The 23642-nt window shown below is 36.7% G+C and overlaps 2 protein-coding genes and 1 non-coding gene across 4 annotated transcripts; 2 read left to right on the plus strand and 1 right to left on the minus strand.

Moving 5' to 3' along the window:
• The first annotated feature begins 803 nt into the window (after positions 1-803).
• Positions 804-909, plus strand: LOC117126298. The gene has a single exon (XR_004448873.1). It is a non-coding gene; the product is annotated as a small nucleolar RNA R71 (small nucleolar RNA).
• Positions 910-16704: 15795 nt separating this feature from the next.
• LOC103873667 lies at positions 16705-19872 on the plus strand. The gene has a single exon (XM_033272694.1). It carries the CDS (start codon positions 17676-17678, stop codon positions 17910-17912), a length of 237 nt encoding a protein of 78 aa, XP_033128585.1. The 5' UTR covers positions 16705-17675; the 3' UTR covers positions 17913-19872.
• Positions 19873-19897: 25 nt separating this feature from the next.
• LOC103873666 lies at positions 19898-23518 on the minus strand. Of its 2 annotated transcripts, XM_009152067.3 has the most exons (3): positions 20706-23518; positions 20528-20575; positions 19898-20213 (listed from the first exon to the last, which is right to left on the minus strand). In XM_009152067.3, the coding sequence occupies exons 1-3, from the start codon at positions 21130-21132 to the stop codon at positions 20197-20199; spliced, it is 492 nt and encodes a 163-aa protein (XP_009150315.1). In that variant the 5' UTR covers positions 21133-23518; the 3' UTR covers positions 19898-20196. The 2 variants fall into 2 exon arrangements, with proteins under 2 accessions (XP_009150315.1, XP_009150314.1); XM_009152066.2 differs by lacking the exon at positions 19898-20213 and having other exon boundaries at positions 20331-20575; positions 20706-23493.
• Between the last annotated feature and the right edge of the window lie 124 nt (positions 23519-23642).

The raw sequence follows: 23642 nt of genomic DNA on the forward strand, positions 1-23642 counted from the left end.
CGCCGAGACTCATGGAGCTTTCGATTTCGAAATATCCTTCCTCAAGGTTTTCATTTCTCACCACTTGCCAGAATTCACCATCTATGATGGCATTTACGTGGTGCTTCCCTTTGTCGGCTCCTGCTTCTCTAGCAAAAGCTTCTTGCCTCTTAATAGTCTCGCCCGTCTGAATTACTTGGGTTTCAAGTTTTCTCACCTGAGTCCCTAAGGTCTCGATTTTGGTGTTCAGATTGTTGTAGGCAGAGTCTATCTTACCGTTGAAATCCACGGTGATTTATTGTTGTCCCAACATTACTCGATCAAGCATTTCTTCGATCTTGCTTTCCTGAGTTTGGGGTGGTGGATTTTGATAGTAAGAGTTCGAGTGGCTCTTGCTGTTGTTGAAGGGTTTTTGAAATTGTGAACTTTGGTTACTTCTTTGGCCATTTCCAAAGAAGTTTCTGTTTCCGCCCTGGTTTCCAAATTTTTAGAATCTGGTACCTCCGATGTAGTTCACTTCTTCTTCTTCTTCGGTATCTGCTACTTCTCCTTCAGCTGAACATACTTGCTTCCTAAGAAGTTCGTGCACCACATCTAACTTAGCTCTTACTTCGTCCATATGTTCCTTCCCGATAGAGGCTACAGACTTCTTCTGTTCAGAGTCAGTGTTTTTGGTGCTGCTGCTGTTAGCAAGGTTTTCGATAAGTCTCACAGCTTCCAACGGATTCCGAGTAGTGAAGTTTCCTTCACTCGCCGTATCAAGAGCCATTTGATACTGTAAGGCGAGACCTCGGAAGAAAGTGCTTAGCAGCTGCACTTCATTAAATCCGTGGTGTGGACAGTCTCGCTGGAAAAACCTAAATCTAATCCACGCATCTTTGAAGGACTCTCCAGCCTTCTGCGAGAATGTGGAAATTTTGTTCCGAAGTTCTTCAGCGCGCGCCTCATCGAAGAAGTTTCGTAAGAAAGCATTCTTGATGTCGCTCCAGGATGTTAAAGATCATGTGGGTTGCTGCCTAAGCCAGTGCATCGCTTCTCCATTCAGCGTGTATCTGAAGAGCTTGCACAGCAGGTAATCTTCGGGGACTCCTTCCATCGAATGGCAGCGATTAGATCCTCGAACCGTTCCAAATGGTCCATAGGATGCTCGTGCGGTAACCCAGAGTAGGGTATCTGCGACACGAGAGTGTAGTATTGAGGCTTCAGCTCGAAATTCTGCTTCTGGATCTCCGGAAGTCGAATCGCTGATCTGTTGGAATAGTACTCATCTGGGCGATTGTAGTCGGCCAGTGGTTTCGATCGAGCGTCCTCATCTACAGGTTGAGCAGCTCCTGTAGCATCAGCATCAGGGATTACAGTTCCCTGAGCATCTATTTTCTGACCTGTTGCATTACGCAGATGACCGGCCTGGTCATACAGGTTTCCGTTCTCATCCTGAGTTAGAATAATAATGTTTACCATTTTTGACGACACGTTATCGATCGACGTACACGGTGTAGTATCGATCGTTGTCGGACGACTGGGATCGATCGACGATGACGGTCTTGTGTCGGTCGACGGTTGGTTGTGCGTATCGATCGACGACGAAGTGGTTGCGTCGAGCGATGTGGAACGTTGACCTCTACGGATGGTGTGTTCCAAATGAGCAGGATCATCTGAGAATAGCAAGTCTTTCTCCTTGTTGCTTCTGGTACCGCTGGGCATGCACCTGAAAAGACAAGAAAAAGAAAGATTATTAGAAAAGGGGGTAAAGAAAAGAATAAGAACTAATAAAACTAAATCTAATGGCGATCAAAGCGTCCCCGGCAACGGCGCCAAATTTGATACCACTCAAATTACCCTAAGGAATGTTACTCTCATCAAAAGAGGTTCAGATGTAGTACTTAGGGATCGAATCCACAAGGAGCTAGGGAACAATTAAATCTAGTGTTTATTAATTCTAAAGGTTGTAATGTTTTAATTAAAATAGCAATAGTAACTAGCGAGTAAATGATAAATGTAACTTAGATTGAAAATGATATTAGATGCAGGGCCACTATTCAGGTGTTGGAGATTATAATTCCTATAGATGCCTAACTGTTGCATGCATGATATATTAGAGCTCATTCGCTTAACTCAGTGATCAGCTGTCGCATGTACCACTGGTTAACAGACTAGATCTTGTGTCTCACCGGTTAGATGCAGACACAAGAGAGTGTCGATCGATAGTCAATTAAGACGTCGACCGATACACTTTTGCCAACATCGATCGATTGTCAGTTGAGGACATCGATCGATGGGTTCTAGCCAGGCCTATGCGCGAGTATGAAAATGCTCTACTAAGATTCTAAATTGGCGGTTAGTCCTCTCTAGCAATCCTAATATGATAGATAGATGTCATGATGGGATAACAAGGGTGCTTGAATATGCAATCCTATGATCATGTTCTAGTTAGCTAGGCTAAAACAAGCAATGAGTACAAATCTATCATGAATATCACAACAAGGCAGATCTATAGTTTGGGGCTAATCCCACAAACCTATCTGAACCCTGGATCTAACAGTTGAACTACTCAGACATAGCAAAGCAATTCATATCAATGGATAAATAGAAACTCATAGAATAGATGATAAGGAAGATGAAAACAAGGAGTTCCAATCACAAGTGATCTTCTCTCCCAAATGAAACTTGTAACAAAACTAGGTCTAGAAAAGAAAAGCTCTCCTGCCGTCAAACACTTAGGCAGTATATATTCTACTAGGTTAAAAACTCGTCAGGGCATTTTGGTAATTTGGATTGGCCTTGGTTTTTAAGTCTGCTGAATCCAAAATGTCGCGTCTGGTGTCTCGACATCGATCGACAGTACATGTGTACATCGATCGATATTAATCTTCATCTGTCGAGGCATTTCCTGATATCGATCGTCAGCACTGATGCGTATCGATCGATTATTATTCCTCTCGTCGACCTCTAAGTGGTTAGCTCGGGTGAAATGTCCTTTATGCTCCAAAATGCTCCAAAGTCATAGCTTTACTCCAAAATGCACCTGAACCTGAAAACATACCTAGAAGAGTAGAAAACATAGATATATATATAGTAAAATAGTAATATACCATGGATAAAAATGTGTCAAATCCAGGGTATATCACGGCCCGATCGACAGAGAACACTGATCGAGATAGAACACGAAGTGAGACAGACGACGAAGTCATCGAGAGAGCCGACGGACCGAGAGAGACGACGGCCAGACAGAGAAGATGGAGCAACCGAGACGACGGAGTGAGAGAGCAGATGGAGTCGTCGAGAGAGAAGATCTTGTGAGAGAGAAGACGGAGTGTACGAGAGAGATGAGCTTTGGTTTTTTCGCGAAACCCCGACCGAAGGAGAGAGACACAAGAGGAAGCGGTCCAATGAAACACTGCCACGCAAGGTTCCTTACCATTTCTTAAACGCCCAAAATAAGGACCGGTTCTTTCTTTTTCCCCCTTTTTCATTTATTTTTTTCCCCTTTTCTTTAGAAACTCCACTTAAGGACCACCGATGGAGGTGGTCTAAAGAACTAATGTAGAAGAGATATGTTTTGATATATTGACAGTACAAGAAAAATGCCTATTTATACAAGAATAGAGAAGAGTCTCTACGTTACGGTATTAACAAGGTTTCCTTAACAGAAGGAATTAGTATCCCGAGTATATCTCTATAATATTTCTAACACGCCCTCTTAAGATGAAGGGAGAGAGCTCACTCCAATCTTTTCACAAAGTTCTAAGAAGCGAGCTCGAGAGAGAGGTTTTAAGAGGGCATCATCATACTGGTCCCGAGTGTTGACATGAGAGACTTGCAGAGCGCCTCTCTGAACCTAACCACAAACAAAGTGATAATCTAGGGATATGTTTTTCATACGCGAGTGAAAAACATGATTAGCACAGAGGAGCGTTGCTCCAACGTTGTCGCAGTACACAACTAGTGAGGAAGTGATGGCAACCCCTAATTCAGTGAGGATACTTCATATCCAGCTCAGTTCAGCCGATGTGTTAGCTACTGCTCTATATTCAGCTTCCGTCGAAGAGCGAGCTACACCTTTTTGTTTCTTAGCAGTCCAAGAGATAGGATGATTTCCGAGATAGACGATATAGCCGTTGGTGGAGATATAGTCATCAGCATTGCGGGCCCAATCTGCATCAGAGTAAGATTGGAGAATGAGTTTGTTGTTGCTGCTGAAGAAGATCCCATGTGTTGGAGTACCAGCCAGATATCGTAGAATTCGTTTTGCAACCTGCCAGTGATCTTCGGTTGGTCTATGCATGAATTGAGACAAGTGAGTCACAGCAAAGGCAAGGTCCAATCTCGTGAACTGAAGATATTGCAAACTTCCAATGAGTTGTCTGTACTTAGATGGATTAGATAGTGGTGTACCAGATTATAATGTGAGCTTTGGAGAAGACGCCATCGGTGTTGAAACTGGTTTCACATTCACCATGTCATATTTGTGGAGCAAGTCAAGTATGTATTTACGCTGAGAAAGATGCAGTCCTTGTTTGTTCGATGAGCTTCTAGTCCGAGTAAATAATTGAGATCTTCTGGGTCTTTCACTGAGAACCGTTCAGCAAGGAGGCGAAGGATGGTAGCAATCGCCGGTTTCGAGTTCCCAGCGACCAATATATCATCAACATAGACGAGAAGATACACGAGTTCATTGCCACGTTTGAGAACGAAAAAAGAGGTGTCTACAAGAGAGTTAGAAAAGCCGAGACTGAGTAGAAATGATTGAAACTCAGTGTACTACGCTCTAGGTGCTTGTTTGAGACCGTATATAGCTTTCCGGAGGCGGCAAACATGATCAGGCTTGTCCGTATCAACGAAGCTGGGTGGTTGCTCCATATAGACCTCTTCTGTGAGTGTTCCTTGGAGGAATGCATTGTTGACGTCAATCTGTTGTATAGGCCAACAATTGCTCACTGCAATGTCCAAAACAAGACGAAGTGTGGTTGATTTAATAACCGGTGAAAAGGTATCTGTATAATCATAACCCTGCTGATGATTGTAACCCTTCGCAAAGAGCCTTCCTTTACACGATTTGTGTGTACCATTAGGGTTGTATTTGTACTTGTAGATCCATATACATCCAACAACATTTTGATCAGGGTGCCTTGGAACAAGATCGTACGTGTGATTTCGCGCAAAGGCGTCCATCTCAGTCGACATAGCACCTCTCCATCTTTTGTCTTTCAACGCTTGAAGCAGTGTACTCGGTTCAACTGGAAACCTACTAGACAGAGTCGCGGAGTAGTTGTACTTAGGATTTGGCTTCACTATCTGGTTTCTTCTGCGAGTGAACAAGGGATGTTGAACCAGAGGTTGCAGAGGAGACTGCACTGGCTGTGCAACTTGTGGTGAAGACGGTGGAGTTGTTGTTGGCGTGGTGTGAGTTGTTGACGGTAGAATAGCAGATGGCGATGTAGAGTTGGTGTCTTGAGTAGACGAAGTTGTGGTGGTAGATTTCTGATGTACCATCAGGTTAGAATCAGAGCTCGAGGATCCCTACGGTGGCACTACGAGTGGTAGTTGAGGGTTAAGGTTTATTTTTGTAACTGGTGAAAAGGTTAAGAGTCTCGGGTTGTGGTGTGGTTTGGGTGGGTCTTTTAGGTGCATTGGTTTGAGAGAAAGGAAACACATTCTCATCAAAACGTACATGACGTGATATGTAAATCCTTCCAGAGCTAGGTTGAAGGCATAAGTAAGCACTTTGGGTTTGAGAGTATCCTAGGAATACACAGGGTGTGGAGCGTTCTTCAAGCTTGTGGGATGTGTAAGGACGAAGAAATGGGAAACAGAGACTGCCATAGACCCGCAGCTTCATGTAATTGGGTTGAATCCCAAAGAGTTTATGATAAGGAGACACCATTTGCAGCACCGAGGAAGGCAGTCGATTGATAAGATAGACGGCTGGTGAGAAGGCATAGGTCCAATATTTCTTTGGCATGGATGCGTGTGTGAGGAGGGTGAGACCGGTTTCAACAACATGTATGTGCTTCCTTTTGGAGATTCCTTTGTGCTCCGGGGTATGTGGGGGAGATGTGAGATGAAAAATGCCTGCTTCAGACAAAAACTTTCTGATTGCAACCAACTCGCCGCCGTTGTCTGAGTAAAGAGTTGAAATCTTCGCAGAGAAATAGTTTTCTAGTTGTGCTCTGAACGCCTTGAATGTTTCGAGTACTTGCGATTTTAGCTTCAGCGGATAGAGCCATGTATAGCGCAGATAATGATCAACAAGCACCAAGTAATACTTGTAGTTGTCGATGGACACAATAAGAGAGCTCTATAGGTCAGTATAAATGTATTCAAAAGGTCGGGTTGAGGTAATGGTGTTTAGAGAGAAAGGTAGTTTATGAGTTTTATTGATGGCACAATCCGAACATAAAGAAGTTTGTGTTACAGATTTTGCAAAAGGTAAAGAAAAATCAGAAACAATTGAATGAAGAATAGGAAAGGCTGGATGGCCTAGATGATGATACCAATCGGCCATGGTTATTTGTGGTGAGGTGTTTGCGAAGAAAGCTTTAAGGGTAGAGGGATGGGAAGGCTACTCATAGAGCTCATCCTTGGTCTTGCCTTGGATTAACGACCTGAAAGTGAGCAGGGAAAAATTCCACAGAAACTTTATTAGCATTGCATAATCAATATACAGAGATAAGATTCTTGCTAATATTTGGAACACATAAGACATTGTTTAAATGTAAATGTCGAGTGATGGAAGGTAAAGAGAGGGAACCCGTGTGAGAGATGGAGAGTCCCGAACCATCTCCTATCAGAACCGAGTCATCTCCATTGTAAGGATGATGCATGGACAAGTTGCACAGATCACTTGTAAGTTGATGTGTGGCACCGGAATCCATCAGCCAGGCGTTAGTCGGGTTTGGTGATGCGATAGCCATGTTGGCGCGTGGTTGCCAAGGAGTGAAAGCTGACACGTTGTAGGCTTTTGTGTTCTGTGGAGAGAACTGAAGACCTCTCTTTGCACTGTGACCAAACGTATGGCCCAGTTGACAGCGTCCTTGATAGCCTCTGGATTGACGAGTGTCTTGTTGTTGCTGCTACAGCTGATAGGACTGTTGAGCACCTTTGTTGTTCCAGTTACAGTTGTAGGTTCTGGTCTGTTGATTCTTTGGACGAGTGGTCGTGACTTGAGCTGAGACAGGTGCAGTTACAACTGCAACTGTCGAGAGACTGAGATGTTTAGCCTCTTTGTTGATCAGTTTCTCGTGGATCTCAATGATGGATGGAGTTGTGTCGTGACCTTCCACTTGATCTGTGACGGACTTGTATTCTTCCGGAAGGCCATCGATAATGTATTCGATCTTGTCTTCATGGTCAAGTGATTTTCCAAGAAGCGCTAGTTGATCAAACCTACTTGTCAAGCCGCACATGTATTCGTTAATTGTCTTGTCGCCTTTGGTGTATTGTTTGATCTGCAAGCGAAGCTGTTGAATGTGACCATGGCTCGGGTGGCATAGGTGGCACTGAGATATTTCCATACATCGTGAGATGTTTTTGTGTTAGGTGACGAGAGTCTGGATCAAGGGTGAGAGAGTGCCAATGAGACCGCTAAAGATGAGGCGATCCTGCCATCTCCACTTGGTGTAGGCGGGGTTAACCACCGATTGATCGTCCTCTGTGACTGTCAGTTCCGGTGCAGCAGTGGAGCCATCGAGATAGCCGGCTAGATCATAGCCATCGAGAAGGGCATGAACTTCAAGGTTCCAAGTCATGAAATTGGTTGAGGTGAGTTTGGTGACGTTAATCATGTTAACGTTTAGGAGACTTTGATTTGTGTCATCGACAATCTCTAGCCATTGAGATCAAGTTGTTTGTGTGATAAAGAGATAGATTAGAGAGAAATAGGATGGCGGGGTAAAAACATTTTAGAGTAACCGATTTCCTCTTGATACCATGTAGAAGAGATATGTTTTGATATATTGACAGTACAAGGCAATTGCCTATTTATACAAGAATAGAGAAGAGTCTCTAGGTTACGGTATTAACAATGTTTCTTTAACATAAGGAATTAGTATCCCGAGTATATATTTATAATATCTCTAACAACTAACACTTCCACAGAAAATAATAATAGTTAATTAAAACGAAGCCTTAAGTTTAATACAATTTTTTTCTTTACGAACACAAATATATATTTGGTGTAAGCATTGCGGTCTAGTTGTAAGGGTTTAACGGCTTTTACACCAGGTATTGGACATTCCAAAGTGCTGCATGCAGACCCTTTTGTTGTGGTCGTGTGTTGTGGAGAAAGCATATCCATCAAAGATATCATACATGCATATAACCGCATGTCGATCAGAATGCTACAGTGAGAGATGCATCTTGAAAAAGTTGTTTAAGAAGTTGTTCATAATTATTGCATGTGTTGTAGTAAGTAGTTGATCATGAGTGCAAAAAAAAACCAATATATACATTTTTTATCTATTTTAAAAGAAAAATGGTATAATAATTAAGAACTTTTATGATACCCATATTACGTGATGAGTAATATATACTGGTATTTATGATATTGTAATAATTTAGAGTTTGATATTCAAACTTTGTTAAGTATCATTAGAATATATTGAATGTGTAAACTGTTATGTCGAAAAACTGGTACTGCCTCTGGGAAGAAAATGTAACACACACCACTATCACTACCAAGATAATCATGGGACAATAGATGGTTTGTTAAATATTTTTTTCGATGCTCAAACTAGAAGAAGACCAACTGACTGGTCTGTAAAAATATGTAAAAGGGGGAGACGAAGAGAAAGTCCCGCTCAATAGCGCCGTCTCAGGTGTGCGCATCGCTTGTGTATGTATGCCTTCGTAGAATTTGATACATATGTACAATATTTTTTTCTTCATTGGTGATTGACTATGCTGGGAATGCACTGGTGATTTATTTTGTATTTAACCACGCTGAATTGGATTCTTTGGCTGGTGGCTACTTTGGAAAGCTATTTTCTCACCTTTGGGGATGGAGTAGTCGGTGCAGTAATCTTTGCTGAGTGTTTTGGTTTTTTTCTTTTCTTGATGATGGATAAGTTGATGGAGTACATAGTGGGATATTCGATTTTTCTTTTTTAACGAAGTATTCAAAACTTGATTACGATAATTTTCTTCGTTTTAATAGATTATGCTTGAAACGCTTGGCCTTTTCAATAGCTGATAAGTATCTCTTCATCTTCACTCTACCACTTTGTTTGGTAATTAGGTGACATATACAGTACAGTTAACTAAGTATATATAGTTTGGCTGGTGTGGATCAAATCTTCACTCTTATGGTTAATAGGTTATGTATGCTGCAAATAAGTAGCCCTTTGTGAAACAAGGATCAACCAGCGTAGCTTCATCATTTTTTTTTTGAAATTGAGCTGCTTTAATTGTGTGCTCACATAGTATCTTATCGACATTATATTGTTCACAATACAACCTCTCTGCAAAAAAAGGAAGGCTATGAATCAAAACTGAGAAAATGAACATGTCATAAGTGAGTGAATGCGTTGTGGATGTGTCTTACTTTTTCTAGATCATCCATACAATTAATTGCTCTACCAGCAACATAACTACGGTTTGAATCGAATTGTTGGCCAGTTAATATACTCATTTTCGTGTGTCTCACATGCATCATTAGTTCAACTTTTATGTAAGATTTGTTTTTAATTAGGCAGCTTTTTTTCGCCTTTCTGCAAATCATCTTGAGATCATCTTTCTAGTATAATCCACAAAATAGGCAATAGGAAACACTCTTTATTTCTTTCTTTCTTTAGCACGCTGCTAATAGATTCTACAAAATTTCTCGTCATGTTATCATATTCGGTTAAGTTTCTGGTTTTGGTTTGGCTGGCTGTGGAGGTGGTTGTTGTTCTTTGTTTGGTGCAGCAGTCTTTGATAAAGGCGGAGGCAACAGATGTATCAGAGTTGGTTTGGGTTGTGGCTTGGTTCATTTTGTCTGAACACTGAAAGGGAATGTGCTCTCGTCAAACATAAAATGACGTGAGAGAATGATATTCTTTGAGTTGAGATCAAGACATTGATATCCTATATGGTATGTCGAGTATCCTAGGAACACGTAAAGAGTCAATCATGGCAACAACTTGTGTTGTGAAGTTGGAAGGAGATTCAGATAACATAGAGACAAAAGACCTGAAGATGATCATACCGAGAGAGTTATTTGAAAAGTCTTGTGAATGGTATCTCTTTGTTAACTGCCGTGGAAGAAAGGATGTTGATGATATGAGCTGAAGTATGTAGCTCTTCTACCTAATAACCAAGAGGCATTTTAGTTTGAAAGAAGAGCGTCCTGACGAGATTGTTGAATGTCTGTAGCATCCATTCTGCCTTGCCGTTTTGTTGTGATGTGTATGGACAAAAAAAGGGAAAATTTGTCCATGTGGTGGTGAAGTAGTCCATGAACTGCTTGTTGTCATACTCTCGACCATTTTCGCATTGTCGTGATTCTATCTCTCGGTGAAAATGAGTTCAGATAAGAGCTGAGAAATAGAGATAGCGACTAAAGACTTCACTCTTTTTCTGTAATAGATAAACCCAAAAAGTGACTGTTTTCGTCAAGAAAAATTAGATAATAATTGTTGCCCCAAATGCTAGAAAACAGACTTTTCCGTAAATCAGAATGTATCAAGTCAAAAGGATTTAAGGCAACTGTAATTGAGTTTTGAAATTGAAGATGAAAATGTTTTCCAAGTTGACATGCATGATACAATTTTGTCATGTCAATATAATAAAGATAAAACCAGAAGTTCTAAGTGAAGAAATAGTTGAAATTTTGGCTGACCAAGAAAGTGATGCCATAATTTTCCCCAAGATGCAGAAACCGTGAGAGCTTTTGGACATTTAGCTGGTGGTGTGATGGAGTAGAGTGGCCCGTGCTGTTACATCAGATAATTGGGCTCTGAGTTCTAAAATCCTTAAAACAAAACCAAACGGGTCAAACTCAATGAAACATAAATTATCAGTGACAAATCGACGGACCAAGAAGAAATTGTTTATAATGTCTAGACAGACAAGGATATTACAGAGGTGAAGTGATCGGGAGTTTGTGGGTATGGTTGTGTGGCCGGTTATGGTAGCAAGGGCAAAGCATCCGTTACCAACCTGAACAGACGGAACATAGTTATTATTAAAAAGGAAACGTAGTGTACCTGCAATGTGGTTTGATGCTCCGGAATCCATGTACCAAGCGTTGTTCATTGGATATTGTAAGCTCATCGTCTGGGACGCGGCAGGGAGTGCACTTTGGAGATAGGCACATGTGCTCTATGTCCGTGCATGTGACATGTTTTGAACGTAGTTTGCTTCTCCTTGTTGACGTTATCGATGAGAACCAAGAACATTGTTGGAGTGGATAGATGATCCTCCATACGATGATGGTGGCGCTAGGTGATATGTTGGATGCGGCTGGTGATACTGTGGTGGCTGATATGGTGGCGGAGCTCCAAAAGAGGTTTGGTATATCCATGGAGGTTGATTATATGACCAGGGTGGATACAAAGAGTGATAGTTGTTCCACTTATTATTTTTATGACGTCCGCGACCACGGTTGTGACATCCATGATTCTTGGAGTTATAGTTGCGTCTCAAGTTTTTTATGTTGTACTATTGAGAAGAGCGATTCTGTCGGGGATTGTTGTTGGCATACATGATGTTGGGAGTTGATGGAGTGCTGCCTTGTTGAGGAGTTGCCTTGACTTATTTATCCAGGTGTTTTCTTCCATCAGCAACATGGAATGGGCCTTTGTGAAAGAAGGAAATATTTATGAAGTTGAATGACATTAGTAATGTTGTCAAACTTTTCAGACAAACCGTTGAGCATGTATATTACCAAGGCGCGTTCATTGTCATGTGAGTCAAGATTTGTCAATAGATCGGAGAGGGTCTTGAGTTTATGAGTGTAGGCCGTGATATCCATATTACCAATCGTAAGGGTTCGAATTTCATTGTCATATTGAATTGACTGAGCTTCTTTATTGTCTCTAAAAGGTTTTCCAGGGTTAACCAGAGATCACGAGCGGTGGGCTTGGCTTTGAGAATGGTGTCGAAGAGTTGCTCTGGCACGTTTCCATAGATCCACATCTTCACTAGCCCGTTATGTTCTTTCCATTGTGTATCTTCAAAAAATGTTGGTACCGATGATACATCTAGGTGTCCCTTGACACCGAAACTGGTGCAGTGAGTTTAAAATAACTCACCCCATTGTCGTAGTTCAGCTGGTTCAGATCCAGCTTAACTGGAATGTAAGCCCGGATCTGTATGATCCATAGGGTATGTCTGTGTTAGAAACGGCAGCAGATGTCTTTCTTTACGAGTTGGAGAGGAGGGTCGGGCAAGTGTGAGAAGAGATGATAGATCGAGGAGGAAGAAAAATTGTGAGAAGATAATAGATTGAATATAGTTTTACTAAAACTTGTTTAGCTCTGACACCATGTTTTTGGTAAAGCTCTTTGACGAAGATGATACTCATTAGCTCTCAATATATAGGATACAATCAATTAGGGTTCTCTATACATTATGATATTTACCATATCTGTAGAAAATAATAGAAAGCAAAAGATGGAAATAATATTTGTATTGACTCTTATAAGAATAATAGTTAGGACTACATACATATAAAAACTAGTGATATTTCCTAATTTAGATAGATACAAATATACATAAATATCTTATATAATAACTATATAATATTTAATAATAATATCTATGATATTATATATCTTATATAAGCTTCAAGCCTTTGCTTGGAAGTTAAAAGCGTCTACGAAGATATGTTATCTTATTTGGCAGTTATTAACTGGGCATGTTGCAGTAACAAGGAATTTAGCAAGTCGCAATATGAGATGTGATAACTACTGCCCAAGATGTGGAGAATTGGAAGAATCTGTCACACATGCTATCTTTGAATGCCGGCCAGCGCTACAAGCTTGGACCTTATCGGCAACTCCAACAAGCCCAGAGATATTTCCAGTACCAAGTGTCTACGCGAATATGGACTACCTATTCTGGAGGAAAAACTCTATTATTGAGCCGGAACAAGACAGGGATCCTTTTCCCTAGATAATTTGGTATATCTGGAAGGCTAGGAATTATAAACTATTCAGGGGATAGATAGAGACCCTTTGGAGTTGGTCTGTTATGCAGAGAGTGAATGCCAGGTCTGGTTTGATGCGAACGATGTGGCACAACCTGTGGTACAAGCGAACAATATGGCGAACCCCCAAGTCATAAGCTTGGGTAATATATGCTTGTTGGATGGATCTTGGACATCATCTGCCAACTTCAGTGGACTTGGATGGGTTTGGATGGACAATAGGGGAAATACTCAGCTCATGGGGATGAAGAATCTTTCTCGACGTGAATCAGCCTTGCATTCGGAAGTAGAAGTGCTATGGTGGGTAATGGAGAATATGCTACAGCACTCAACATGCCAGCGCTTTGGGACGGACTGTAAGGAGCTGATCGCAATGTTAGATGACCCTCATGCGTGGCCTAGCTTTGCGACAAAATTGGAGAAGATAGAGACGCTACGGATATGCTTCCCGGATTTCAGCATCACTCATGTTCCACGAGAGAGAAATCAATTTTCAGACTTTTTAGCTATGAATGCTAGATCCTTCCATAGAGAGTCACTTTTCATTGGTTGTTCTATTCCGGTCTGGTTACCCAGACCACCTCAAGCTTGAGTAATAGAATGGCCGTTCGATGTCAAAAGAAAAAAAAAGAATCTAAATAATTAAAACTTAAGTACAAATATAAATTGAACCTGACTTTTTTTAAATATTTACAAGCTTATGCCACTAAAATAAACTTTTACTCACAATTAAAGTAAATTAATTTATTATCTAAATTAATATATGCTTAGCCTTCTGCATATGTATCCTCCATCTCCACTGGGTAGTTTTTTTTGCATTGGATTATCTGCTTTGATTCCAATCCTTTTTGTATTTGTAAAGCTCCAAAATCGTTTTTTTTTTCTTTTGCTTCTTTGATTATTGCTCATCAACGTATTTTTAGTTGGAATTTGAGTTTTATTTTTCTGGGTTTCTTCATTAGGTTTTATTTGAGGAGTGGAAAATTAGGGTTTCCATCGCCATTGCCCTCAAGATGTCACGTTAAACTGTTAGATTCGGGTTTATTATGGGCTTCCAACTTAAAACCAATTGGTAATGAGTGGATTGACCCTAACCCTTTATATAGTAGTAGATTAATTCTTATATTTCCGATGTGGGATGTTTCTCATCAATACTCTCCCTCACGCTCAGACATCTAGGTCTGAAGCGTGGACAATGTGGGAATAACATCCACAGAGGGTCCAACATCGGTATAGTAGTAGTAGTTGTAGTAAATTAGGTCAAAGGATCTTATTGCTCTGATACCATGTTAGATTCGGGTTTATTATGGGTTTCCAACTTAAAATCAATTGGTTATGAGTGGATTGACCCTAACCCTTTATATAGTACTAGATTAATTCTTATATTTCCGATGTGGGGTGTTTTTATCAATATAAACCAGACCCATTTGCAGCTATTTGGGTTTGAAGCTTTCAATATCAAGCTTGACTCGAATATTCACATCTATTGATTTTGGGATGGTTCTCTGATATTCAACGTGTGTGTAGATTTTAGGTTTACTATAGCTCTATCTCTGTATGAAAGCCTGATTCTTTGATTCTGTAGCCTCGAGTGCGTTTAATTTTCAACGAATCTAATGTTTATCGAGCTGGATTGGAGGATATCCAAGTATTTTCATGACTGGTGAAGAAAGAAGAGACAGATCTATTAATAATCGCAGATACTGCTGCTAGAGGATATATTACTAAAAATTTGCAAAAGAAAAAAAATCTAAAGGTAAATAAAACTCTTCCCAGTCTTCTTAATTGGAATTGACTAATGTGAAGCCAGAATCTCACAGAGTGTTGGTTAGCATATTGGTAAGAGACAAGAAACCAAATGCATAAAGCTGAGATTTGCACCAACTGAGAGTGGAAGTAGTTTCAGGTAGTGAGGAGATCTGTTCAGACTTTTGAGAACATAGCGTTTCTTTGGAGAAAACGTTGATAGATGAAACTTATAATGTCACGGTTACATAGAGAGAAAATGTCCATGGATGAACATATGCTTACCCAGTGAGCTCTGGAGATTGTATTAGCCAACAAGCTCAGAGTTCTGGAATTCCTCAGCTAAGGAAGTTGGAATCGTTAGGTCTTTATGTTAATAGGAGAGTTGGAGATGCGAGTAGAAGATCTAATAATGGGATTGGTAAACATCATGCTCTATTTTTATAAACACAAGATTTGTTTATTAACCGACAAATGCACAAACTATACATGTGCAGCTAGATTTCTGTTTTTTTTTTCTCGTAGGATCAAATGATGCAGCATTGCTGCTATCCGCTGGGATTTTGGTCATTTGTAGCAAACCAAACAAGCGTTCACTGGTAATGTAACGTCTAATGTTTGTCCATCGTTTTGCTCATGGTTTTTTTTTTTTTTTTTTTGCAGATGCTCTGATGACTGCATACACCATAAAAATTAAAACATATTGACGATGGGGTAGTACAATCTTCAGATTGCTTGACATATATACATATGCATATAATACGAATATGTACTTTGATCCTTAAATTCACCACTAAAACATGTCACTGTACGTTACTAATATTTGTTTCATGACAATCATTTTAGTTAATGCCTCTTTTCATAGCTAGCCAGCCAGCCACCGGTTATCTTCAGCTCTATTTGACCGCAAAGGACTATGAATTTTCCATTTTGGAAATTTTTCATTTTTGAATGTATATATGTCGACTTTTTGGTAATCTACAGTTTTTGTTTTCTACTAAAAAACTGATGAAATTTATAAGTGTTAAATACAATTATAAAAATGATATGTTTAGTTTTCCTTTTTTCTTAAAGATATTACTCTTATTACTTCAAATAAAAAAGTTTTTACACAAAAATGTTGGAAAAATAGGTTGAATGTTAAAGAATGACAAAGTATATTATATATCGAAAACTGTTAAAATATTTTGCAATAGTATTATCGAACAAGACACATAAACAACAAAATTATACAACTATATAGTAAATGACATCAAAATTTTGATAATATATTTAATGGTTCTATTATATAAAACTCAATTATTGACATATATAAAAATGAATCAACACCGGCGCGCGGGTCAAACTCTAGTATTGTATATTTTAAATATTTTAGATTTATTTTTAAAAATTTTAATTTTTACACATAATTTTTTTTAAAAAATTATAATATTTTAAAAGTAAAATTAGACAACAAGAATATTACAAAATAAACTTAATAGAAATTTTTTTAAGTAGATACATGAAGACATAATTATTACACAAATTTAAATATTACAACAACACTAGTAGTCTAGTAAATTTTCTCTCCTTTAAAATATTTTCCAAAAAAATTTTGTGTAACAAAAAATGAAGCATTAGGAAAATAATTTTATGTAATAATATGTTATTTTGCTTGTAGTTTAATATTTAATTATGTATTTCTATTTATAATTTTTTATTTTAATATAAAATTATATTAATTAATATTACTATAATATTTTTATATATGTGCTAGTTATCTATAAAAGTTTTATGGATTTATAATAATTATGACATATATATGGATTATAGTGTAAATTACAAATAATTTAAATTTAAATTTGAAGCTTTGTTTTTGGAGAAAAACACTTTAAAACTTCAAATATAGAGTTTGCAAAACTCTATAATAGAGAGTGTTTTTAGAGATACTCTAATACCCAAAACTGAAAACTTTTTTTTCTTTGTTGATATCTAATATTAGTTTGTAATTTCTATTTTCAGTTGGTATCAAACAGAGTTTCGTATGAGAATTGGATGACGGTTTACAATGGTGATTTCTAAAACAAAGAGAAGAGTTGTGTTGGGGAAGACAATGCCAAGTCATGGGGGTGATTGGTAGTTGCTGTAGGTGCTGTCCACAGTCCTATTTATTTTTACAGCACCAAATTCAGAGCAATCAAGCTTTAAATTTTTTTTTGAAACCACAGCTCTTGAAATAACCTACAGCTGTACAAGTGCTCTGCAGAGTCAAATATTCAAAGCAATTTTTTAGTGTTTTATATAAAATTCTACAGCAATAAAATCTAAAGCCACAGCAAAAAATCTACAGATTTTTTTCTACAGTTAAATTTTTAAAGCTACAACTATTACAGCAATAATGTCGATTGTCGGTGGAAATTCCGGTCGGATATGTATAGAGAATGAAATATTATGAAATATTTCTTATTCATACATGGTGAGTAGGAAGGTTGGGTTTTGTACAATGCCGTTGACTATAAAGTCCTTTACATAAATAGACTTAAACTTGTTTCCTTAAGTGATCAGGTTGGTTCTACTCACATGGCGATGATAAAATCGCAAAATAAAATGTAAGAATTAACCTTATCCTTTTTTAGGATTCATGATCGATTCTTTGCGTGGAATTCGGATCCTATACATAATTGTTAGATCTCTCTTACAAAGGACAGAATCCTATGATAAATTAAATGAGTTAGAAAATATTTAAGCATGTTAGGACTTATTCAGATCCAGATTTGGCAGAAGACTAAATCAATTTGACTAGACACGAAAAATATAGATGTATTAAACAGCTTATAAATAGGGCATGGCTATGCTTCAGAGGTACACACAACACAGAATGACGAAATGGAATGTGGTCATGGTGGTAATGATTGTGATGGTTGCTGCAATGGGAGGAGAAGCAAAGCAAATACGCCAAAGGACTTGGATAGGTTGCTTTCGATATTGTTCTCGCAATTGCAGCGATACCGACGGAAATTGCTATGAAGGTTGTAAGATCAGATGTGGTGGTCCAACTCCTACAGAAACAAATTCAAGGTAGAGCTTTCTTTTTCCGAATTTTTTGTTCTTGTGGATTTTGGATTTTTGACTTTTTAGTTACTGATTGAGGACTGAGGACTTTATATTAGGAAGGAGTAATATCAGATACATTTATGCATGAGAAACATTTTACAGCTAGCATAATTTCCTAAGTATTGCAATTATAGTGAGATCCTTGTACTTCATCTACCTATTCTTAATGTCTTACTTGATCTTCTAAATCGTTCTACATGAATAAGTGTATGAAATCATACCTAGTTTAGTAGTTTTTTATAGATGATTTGAAACAATTTCTACGTCGTTTCTGGTTTGGATGGTAGTAAAATTTATCACTAATTTTCTAATATATTTTAGTTTTAAGTTGGAAGTTTTTTAAGCTCGGTTATGATACTGGACTAGAGTTCAGGTTTTCAGTGTAAGAAACTATATCTATTTTACCATATCATCGACATGGTTACGTTTTTAAATCAATTTTTTTTTGTCTGGACCGGCTTTAACCCAATTTACATATAATCTAAACTGAACACCTCTTTTTTTTCATTAATCTCTTATATATTAAATGAGAAGCATTGTAATAAATGCGTTCAAACTAAACTGGACATATGTCACGTGTAGAAGCCTTGTAATAAATGCGTTCACACAAAAATGGACACATGTCACATGTAGAGAGTTTTTCACCCAAATTCTATATAAATATATTTACACTATGTACTTTAAGTTTTTTAAATATAAAACTCACATGCATGGTTTTTCTTTACGTTATTTTTACTGTTTATGAATAGAGCTGGACAAATTATTCATAAATTTTGATTCGATTCGTTATCTGTTTTGATTTGAATCGAAAAATCCGGATATCCGTTACTCTACGAAGTAAATCAAATACTAAAATACAATGTTCATTAAAAAAAGCAAATCACAAATATCATATTTATAGGAACGGATATTCAATTTGATCCGTTATATGTATATATATACATATATTTAAAGAATTATATATAAGTTATATATTATAGTTTATATAAATTTTACAATATTTTTGTTTTTAAATAATTTCATTTTAAGAATTTTATTTTTCATGTATTATTTTGAAAATATCATTTAATATTAATTAACAGTATCTTTATAAATTTATCAACCATCTTTATATACTTTTACATACATGTACACATTGACGTGGGTACCTTATAACTAACTATATACCACAACATAAATATCTAATTTTTTTGGAAGTTAAAGTATTCTTTTTTTCTTAATGCTTCTTTCACTATCGACCAAATTGTAGTAAAATGATTTGTCTTAATAATTTTTTTGTTTTTAACTATTATCCGTTTAGAAACTATAATATGAAACCATTGGTTCGACATCACGACTATCTAAGATTCATAACATGAAAACAAACAAAAAATAGTAATTTTTGATTATCAAAGAAAAAAAAAAACCAAAAACATCAAACATTTTAGCCGAACAAACCAAATAAATATTAATTTAAAATGATAGTTATATTTTAGAAGATTAAAAACCAAAAACCAACCTAAAATCGAACTGATATCCAGATTAAACAGATTAATGTCTCCTTATTAAAAAATAACGAAACTAATAATCACATTCCATTCCACAGGTTATTACCTAGTTCTTTGTATTATTGTGATACTGTCACATATATGTATTCAGTCTCATACACACATAGTATAATTGTTTGTTTATTTCTTAAAAAAATTTAAATATTCTAAATGAGTAGGAATTTACATGGGAAGAATCATTCGTACACTGAAGATAAGGAGGTTGGCGGAAACAGAAACTAATAAAGAGAGCTCTTGCGGAGACCATAAACATTACTATTCGCGTTTTTCCTTCTACCAGGTTCCTTAGTTTGTGCTTGTGTGACTTGTGTTTGTGTAACTTAAGCTATATGCGTGAAGACCCGATATATGTTTTGAATAAACTGAAACACTCATTTGTCACTTGATGGATGTCTTGAAAGTTTTCTAGTAGCTCACCCTACACCTTCTGTTGTTTCTACAAACATGTGCCCACTCACTACTAGGTTTTAGTAACATGTATTAGCTTGAGTTGGATTTGAAATCTTTATATTACGTTGGTGTTGTTGTATTTGGCTTGATTGTTTATCATATATGTATGTTGAGCTTTCATGTCAACATATTCGATTTAATAAGATATAGAAAAAAATTATAAATAAATACCCAATAAGAGTTTCTTCTATTCAACTTACTCCTGGGAGGGACAGGTATGTGATAAATTGATGGTGGTGTGGTGCCATGAAGTGTTCAACAAAAATAGACACCTGTAGTTACCGCATTTTCGAGGTTTTAGTCTTATGAAAATAAAATGCGACTGAGGAAACTAACTAATTAGTGGAAAAATCATAATCCACCACAGGGAATAAAAGACTATTTAGCAGTGGATGAAACCATGAACTCATATCATATCATCAGTCTCTAAGCGCTAGACGATGAAACAAGCATAGACTAGTCATACCGATCAATATACATAAAGTCTGAAGCTAGATAAGTGTGATATACAAATTACAATACTGAAAGCCAATTCAAGAGATAAGAAACAGAGCAATGGAGAAAACTAGAACAAGCTGCGAGTTACTAGATAATAAAGCTCGCGACTTCGTTGCATAGTTGACAACTTTGTTTTCTGCAAAATCACCCATAAAGAAGAGACAGATAAGCCATCAAGTAAATAGATAATTTTTTTTTTTTTGTAGCACAAACAGATAATATAATCTCCATTGATAAAGTGAGAAAGAATAAGTTGAGGACATAACTGCATTCTTTAGGATGGCAGAGACATCTGAGAGCAACTCCACAGTTACCGTCTGGTCTCTCGCAGGCGATGCATAAATCCGGCAAGTGACCCTCCACTTCCAAAGAAACCCTTGCTCCCAGTTTCTTCACTTTCTTCTCTCTTCCCGAGGAATGAGAAAGGATTAGGGTTTTGGTTGTGTAGTCTATGGAAGAGACATGGAAGAGACCGACTGAGGTTTTGAAATAGAGTCTTCCAGATCTGCAGGTGATGAGATTTGCGGCGACGATTGATTGGTTTGAGAATGGGGAGAGGAAAAGGTTTGTGGTATTGATTTTGCTGCAGTGGTGGGTTTCTTGTTCTTGTTGTGTGGAAGGAGAGAGAGTTAGGAAGAAAATGAGAGAGTGAAGGAGAAGAAGTTGATGGATTTTACTTGGAGTTTCCACCATTTTTTGTCTTGTTTGTGCTATATGTTTAACAGTTTCACTTCACAATGTTTGTAGTTTATACTAATTATTAGACATAGCTTTTATAAAAAAATATATCTTATTAGATTATTTGTTTTTCTTTACTTTGTGCTCACACTTTAACCCTTTGATGGGTAAATCATGTTAGAATAAAATATGAAAATTTTATGCTTGGGGACATATTCTCACTTTGTATTTACATCTTGACACATCTAATATCTGATACACTATTTCTGTGTGGTTTGTCCTTTAGATCAAAGCATGATTAATTGGAAGTTTTTAAGATGAAGTTTTTTGTGTAATATAAGATAAGTTTTTTAATTTTTAAAGAAACACTAAGACACATCTTCTAAATAAAAAATATAAGAGATGTTTTTTCGGAAAAAAAATGTCAAATCATGTTCTAAGAATTCCAAATAGGTTTCTCCCATTAATTATGCTCTTATATCTCCAAGTCAGCTACCACTGCACTTTCCCATGTTCCTAACTAAACAAAACTATCCTAGCAACTAGGCCTGGGCATTTCGGATATCGGTTTGGTTCGGTTCGGGTATTTCGGGTTTCGGGTAGTTCGGATAAGAGCTAGAGTATCCATTTAGTACTTGACATATTTTTGGTTCGGTTCGGATAGTTTCGGGTTCGGTTCGGTTCGGTTCGGTTCGGATAGTAAATGTAGGATCCAGAAAATATCCGAAAAAAGTTCGGTTCTCATTTGGATTCGGTTCGGGTTCGGATAGTTCGGATAATTTGGATAAAATATCGGTTATTTAGGGTAAAATATCAAATAATTAGAATGATTTAGATAAAAATTTCGGATATTTTGGACTACTTTGGATATTTCGGATAAAACTATCTGGATAGTTCGGATACTTTATAATAATTTAGTTATTTTCAACTATTTTCAGATATTTTTAATAGAATTTTAAATTAAAAATATATATTTAGTTATGTTATATGTATATATAATTATATTTTTATATATTCGGGTACCCGTTCGGTTCTCGGTTCAGTTCCGGTTCGGTTCGATTATTTCTGATATAAAAATATAGGAACCGTTCGGATATTTGAAGGTATTAGTCCGGTTCCGGTTTTGGGTATTTCGGTTCCGGTTCGGTTCTTCGGTTCCGGTTATTTTGCCCCTGCCTACTAGCAACCAAACAAATAAAAAGAAAATGCACAGATCGATTTATTCTCTCTCCTATCTTAATTTTGAATTTCAAAAGCACTTTCCCAATCATTACCTTTTCATATCTGGTTTAAGTTGAAGACCATGAAAAACTCAATCCTTTCTTAGATTATTTCTAACCCATTTTTATAATAGAGATTTCTAAAATAGAAACAAAAATAGAGATGGTATTTTTGATCCAGTATCTTTCTCTATAATAGAAAAATACTATATTTGTTTCTATAAATAGAGGAATGCTAATTTTTTCCTTATATTTAGAAAGAGAAAATAGCATTCTTCTACTTATAGAAGTAAATATAGCAGAGGAACACATTGGAATAAAAACACAATTTCTATCTTTTCCTCTATTATAGAGATGGATTGAAGATGCTCTTAACCCAATTGTACTTCTCCCATGAATTATTCTTGTTCTTTTTCAAAGCCAAGCTTGTTATTCAACAAAATATCTCGAAAAAAAATCAATACTATTAAAACAATATAATTTTTTAGATTTATCCATACCCATATTTGGTATATTACCTTTTGTGCTATTATGATTTTGCTTACTAATTAAAAATTCATTAATGGTAAATCTGGTAGTGAAAATGTGACCAACTGTACAACAAATTAGCCAACAAATCTATCATGTGTATCTTATTTTTTTATTAAACTAACAGAATACAACAACAATACATTCTATTTGATATCTTACCGTCGAAACTCTTTTTTCGGCCTTTATATACAAATTCTTTTACCTAACTCTTTCATCATTCACTAAGAGTTCGAATGGAGGGTGGGAAAAAGATGTAGGACACACTTAGGTGTGCGTACTGTACTTAAAGTTCCCATTCATTATTTGTTTTTTAATTGTGGTTCAATTCACTGTATATAGTAATGAACTGCTTGTGGTTCAAATTTGTGAGTGAAAAATTATGAACCACTGCTACAGTACATACACAACAATACTTAGTGTTTTTAGCAGTTCTTATTCTTCTTCTTTTAAAAAAAACAATATATATTCTTTTACTTGTATAATATGTAGCACATGCTAAGCTAAAATAGCTTTAATCTTATAATGCTTACAAAAGTTTAGTCTTAAACAAAAGAATAAAAATTATTTTGACTACATATATTTTACTATTAGACATCATACTTTATTTTTTTATAATATTTTATTTTCTTTCAATTTTTTATTTTTTTTAAAACGGATGTGTTAGTTAATATTAAAACTCAAAAATTATTATACTATTTTACCAAAAAAATTATACCTACTTTAAAATCATCAAAATTTGATATATATTTAATTTACACCTCTTTTTATCAAAAT

Source organism: Brassica rapa, chromosome A06 (genome assembly GCF_000309985.2).
Source record: "Brassica rapa cultivar Chiifu-401-42 chromosome A06, CAAS_Brap_v3.01, whole genome shotgun sequence".
NCBI classification, from domain to species: Eukaryota; Viridiplantae; Streptophyta; class Magnoliopsida; order Brassicales; family Brassicaceae; genus Brassica; species Brassica rapa.

Coding starts and splice junctions, on each gene's coding strand:
- LOC103873667 (XM_033272694.1), top strand. CDS start 17,676: ATGGCTATGCTTCAGAGGTACACACAACACAGAATGACGAAATGGAAT.
- LOC103873666 (XM_009152066.2), bottom strand. CDS start 21,132: ATGGTGGAAACTCCAAGTAAAATCCATCAACTTCTTCTCCTTCACTCT. Junction 20,576..20,705: donor CTGCCATCCTAAAGAATGCA/GTTATGTCCTCA, acceptor GTGATTTTGCAG/AAAACAAAGTTGTCAACTAT.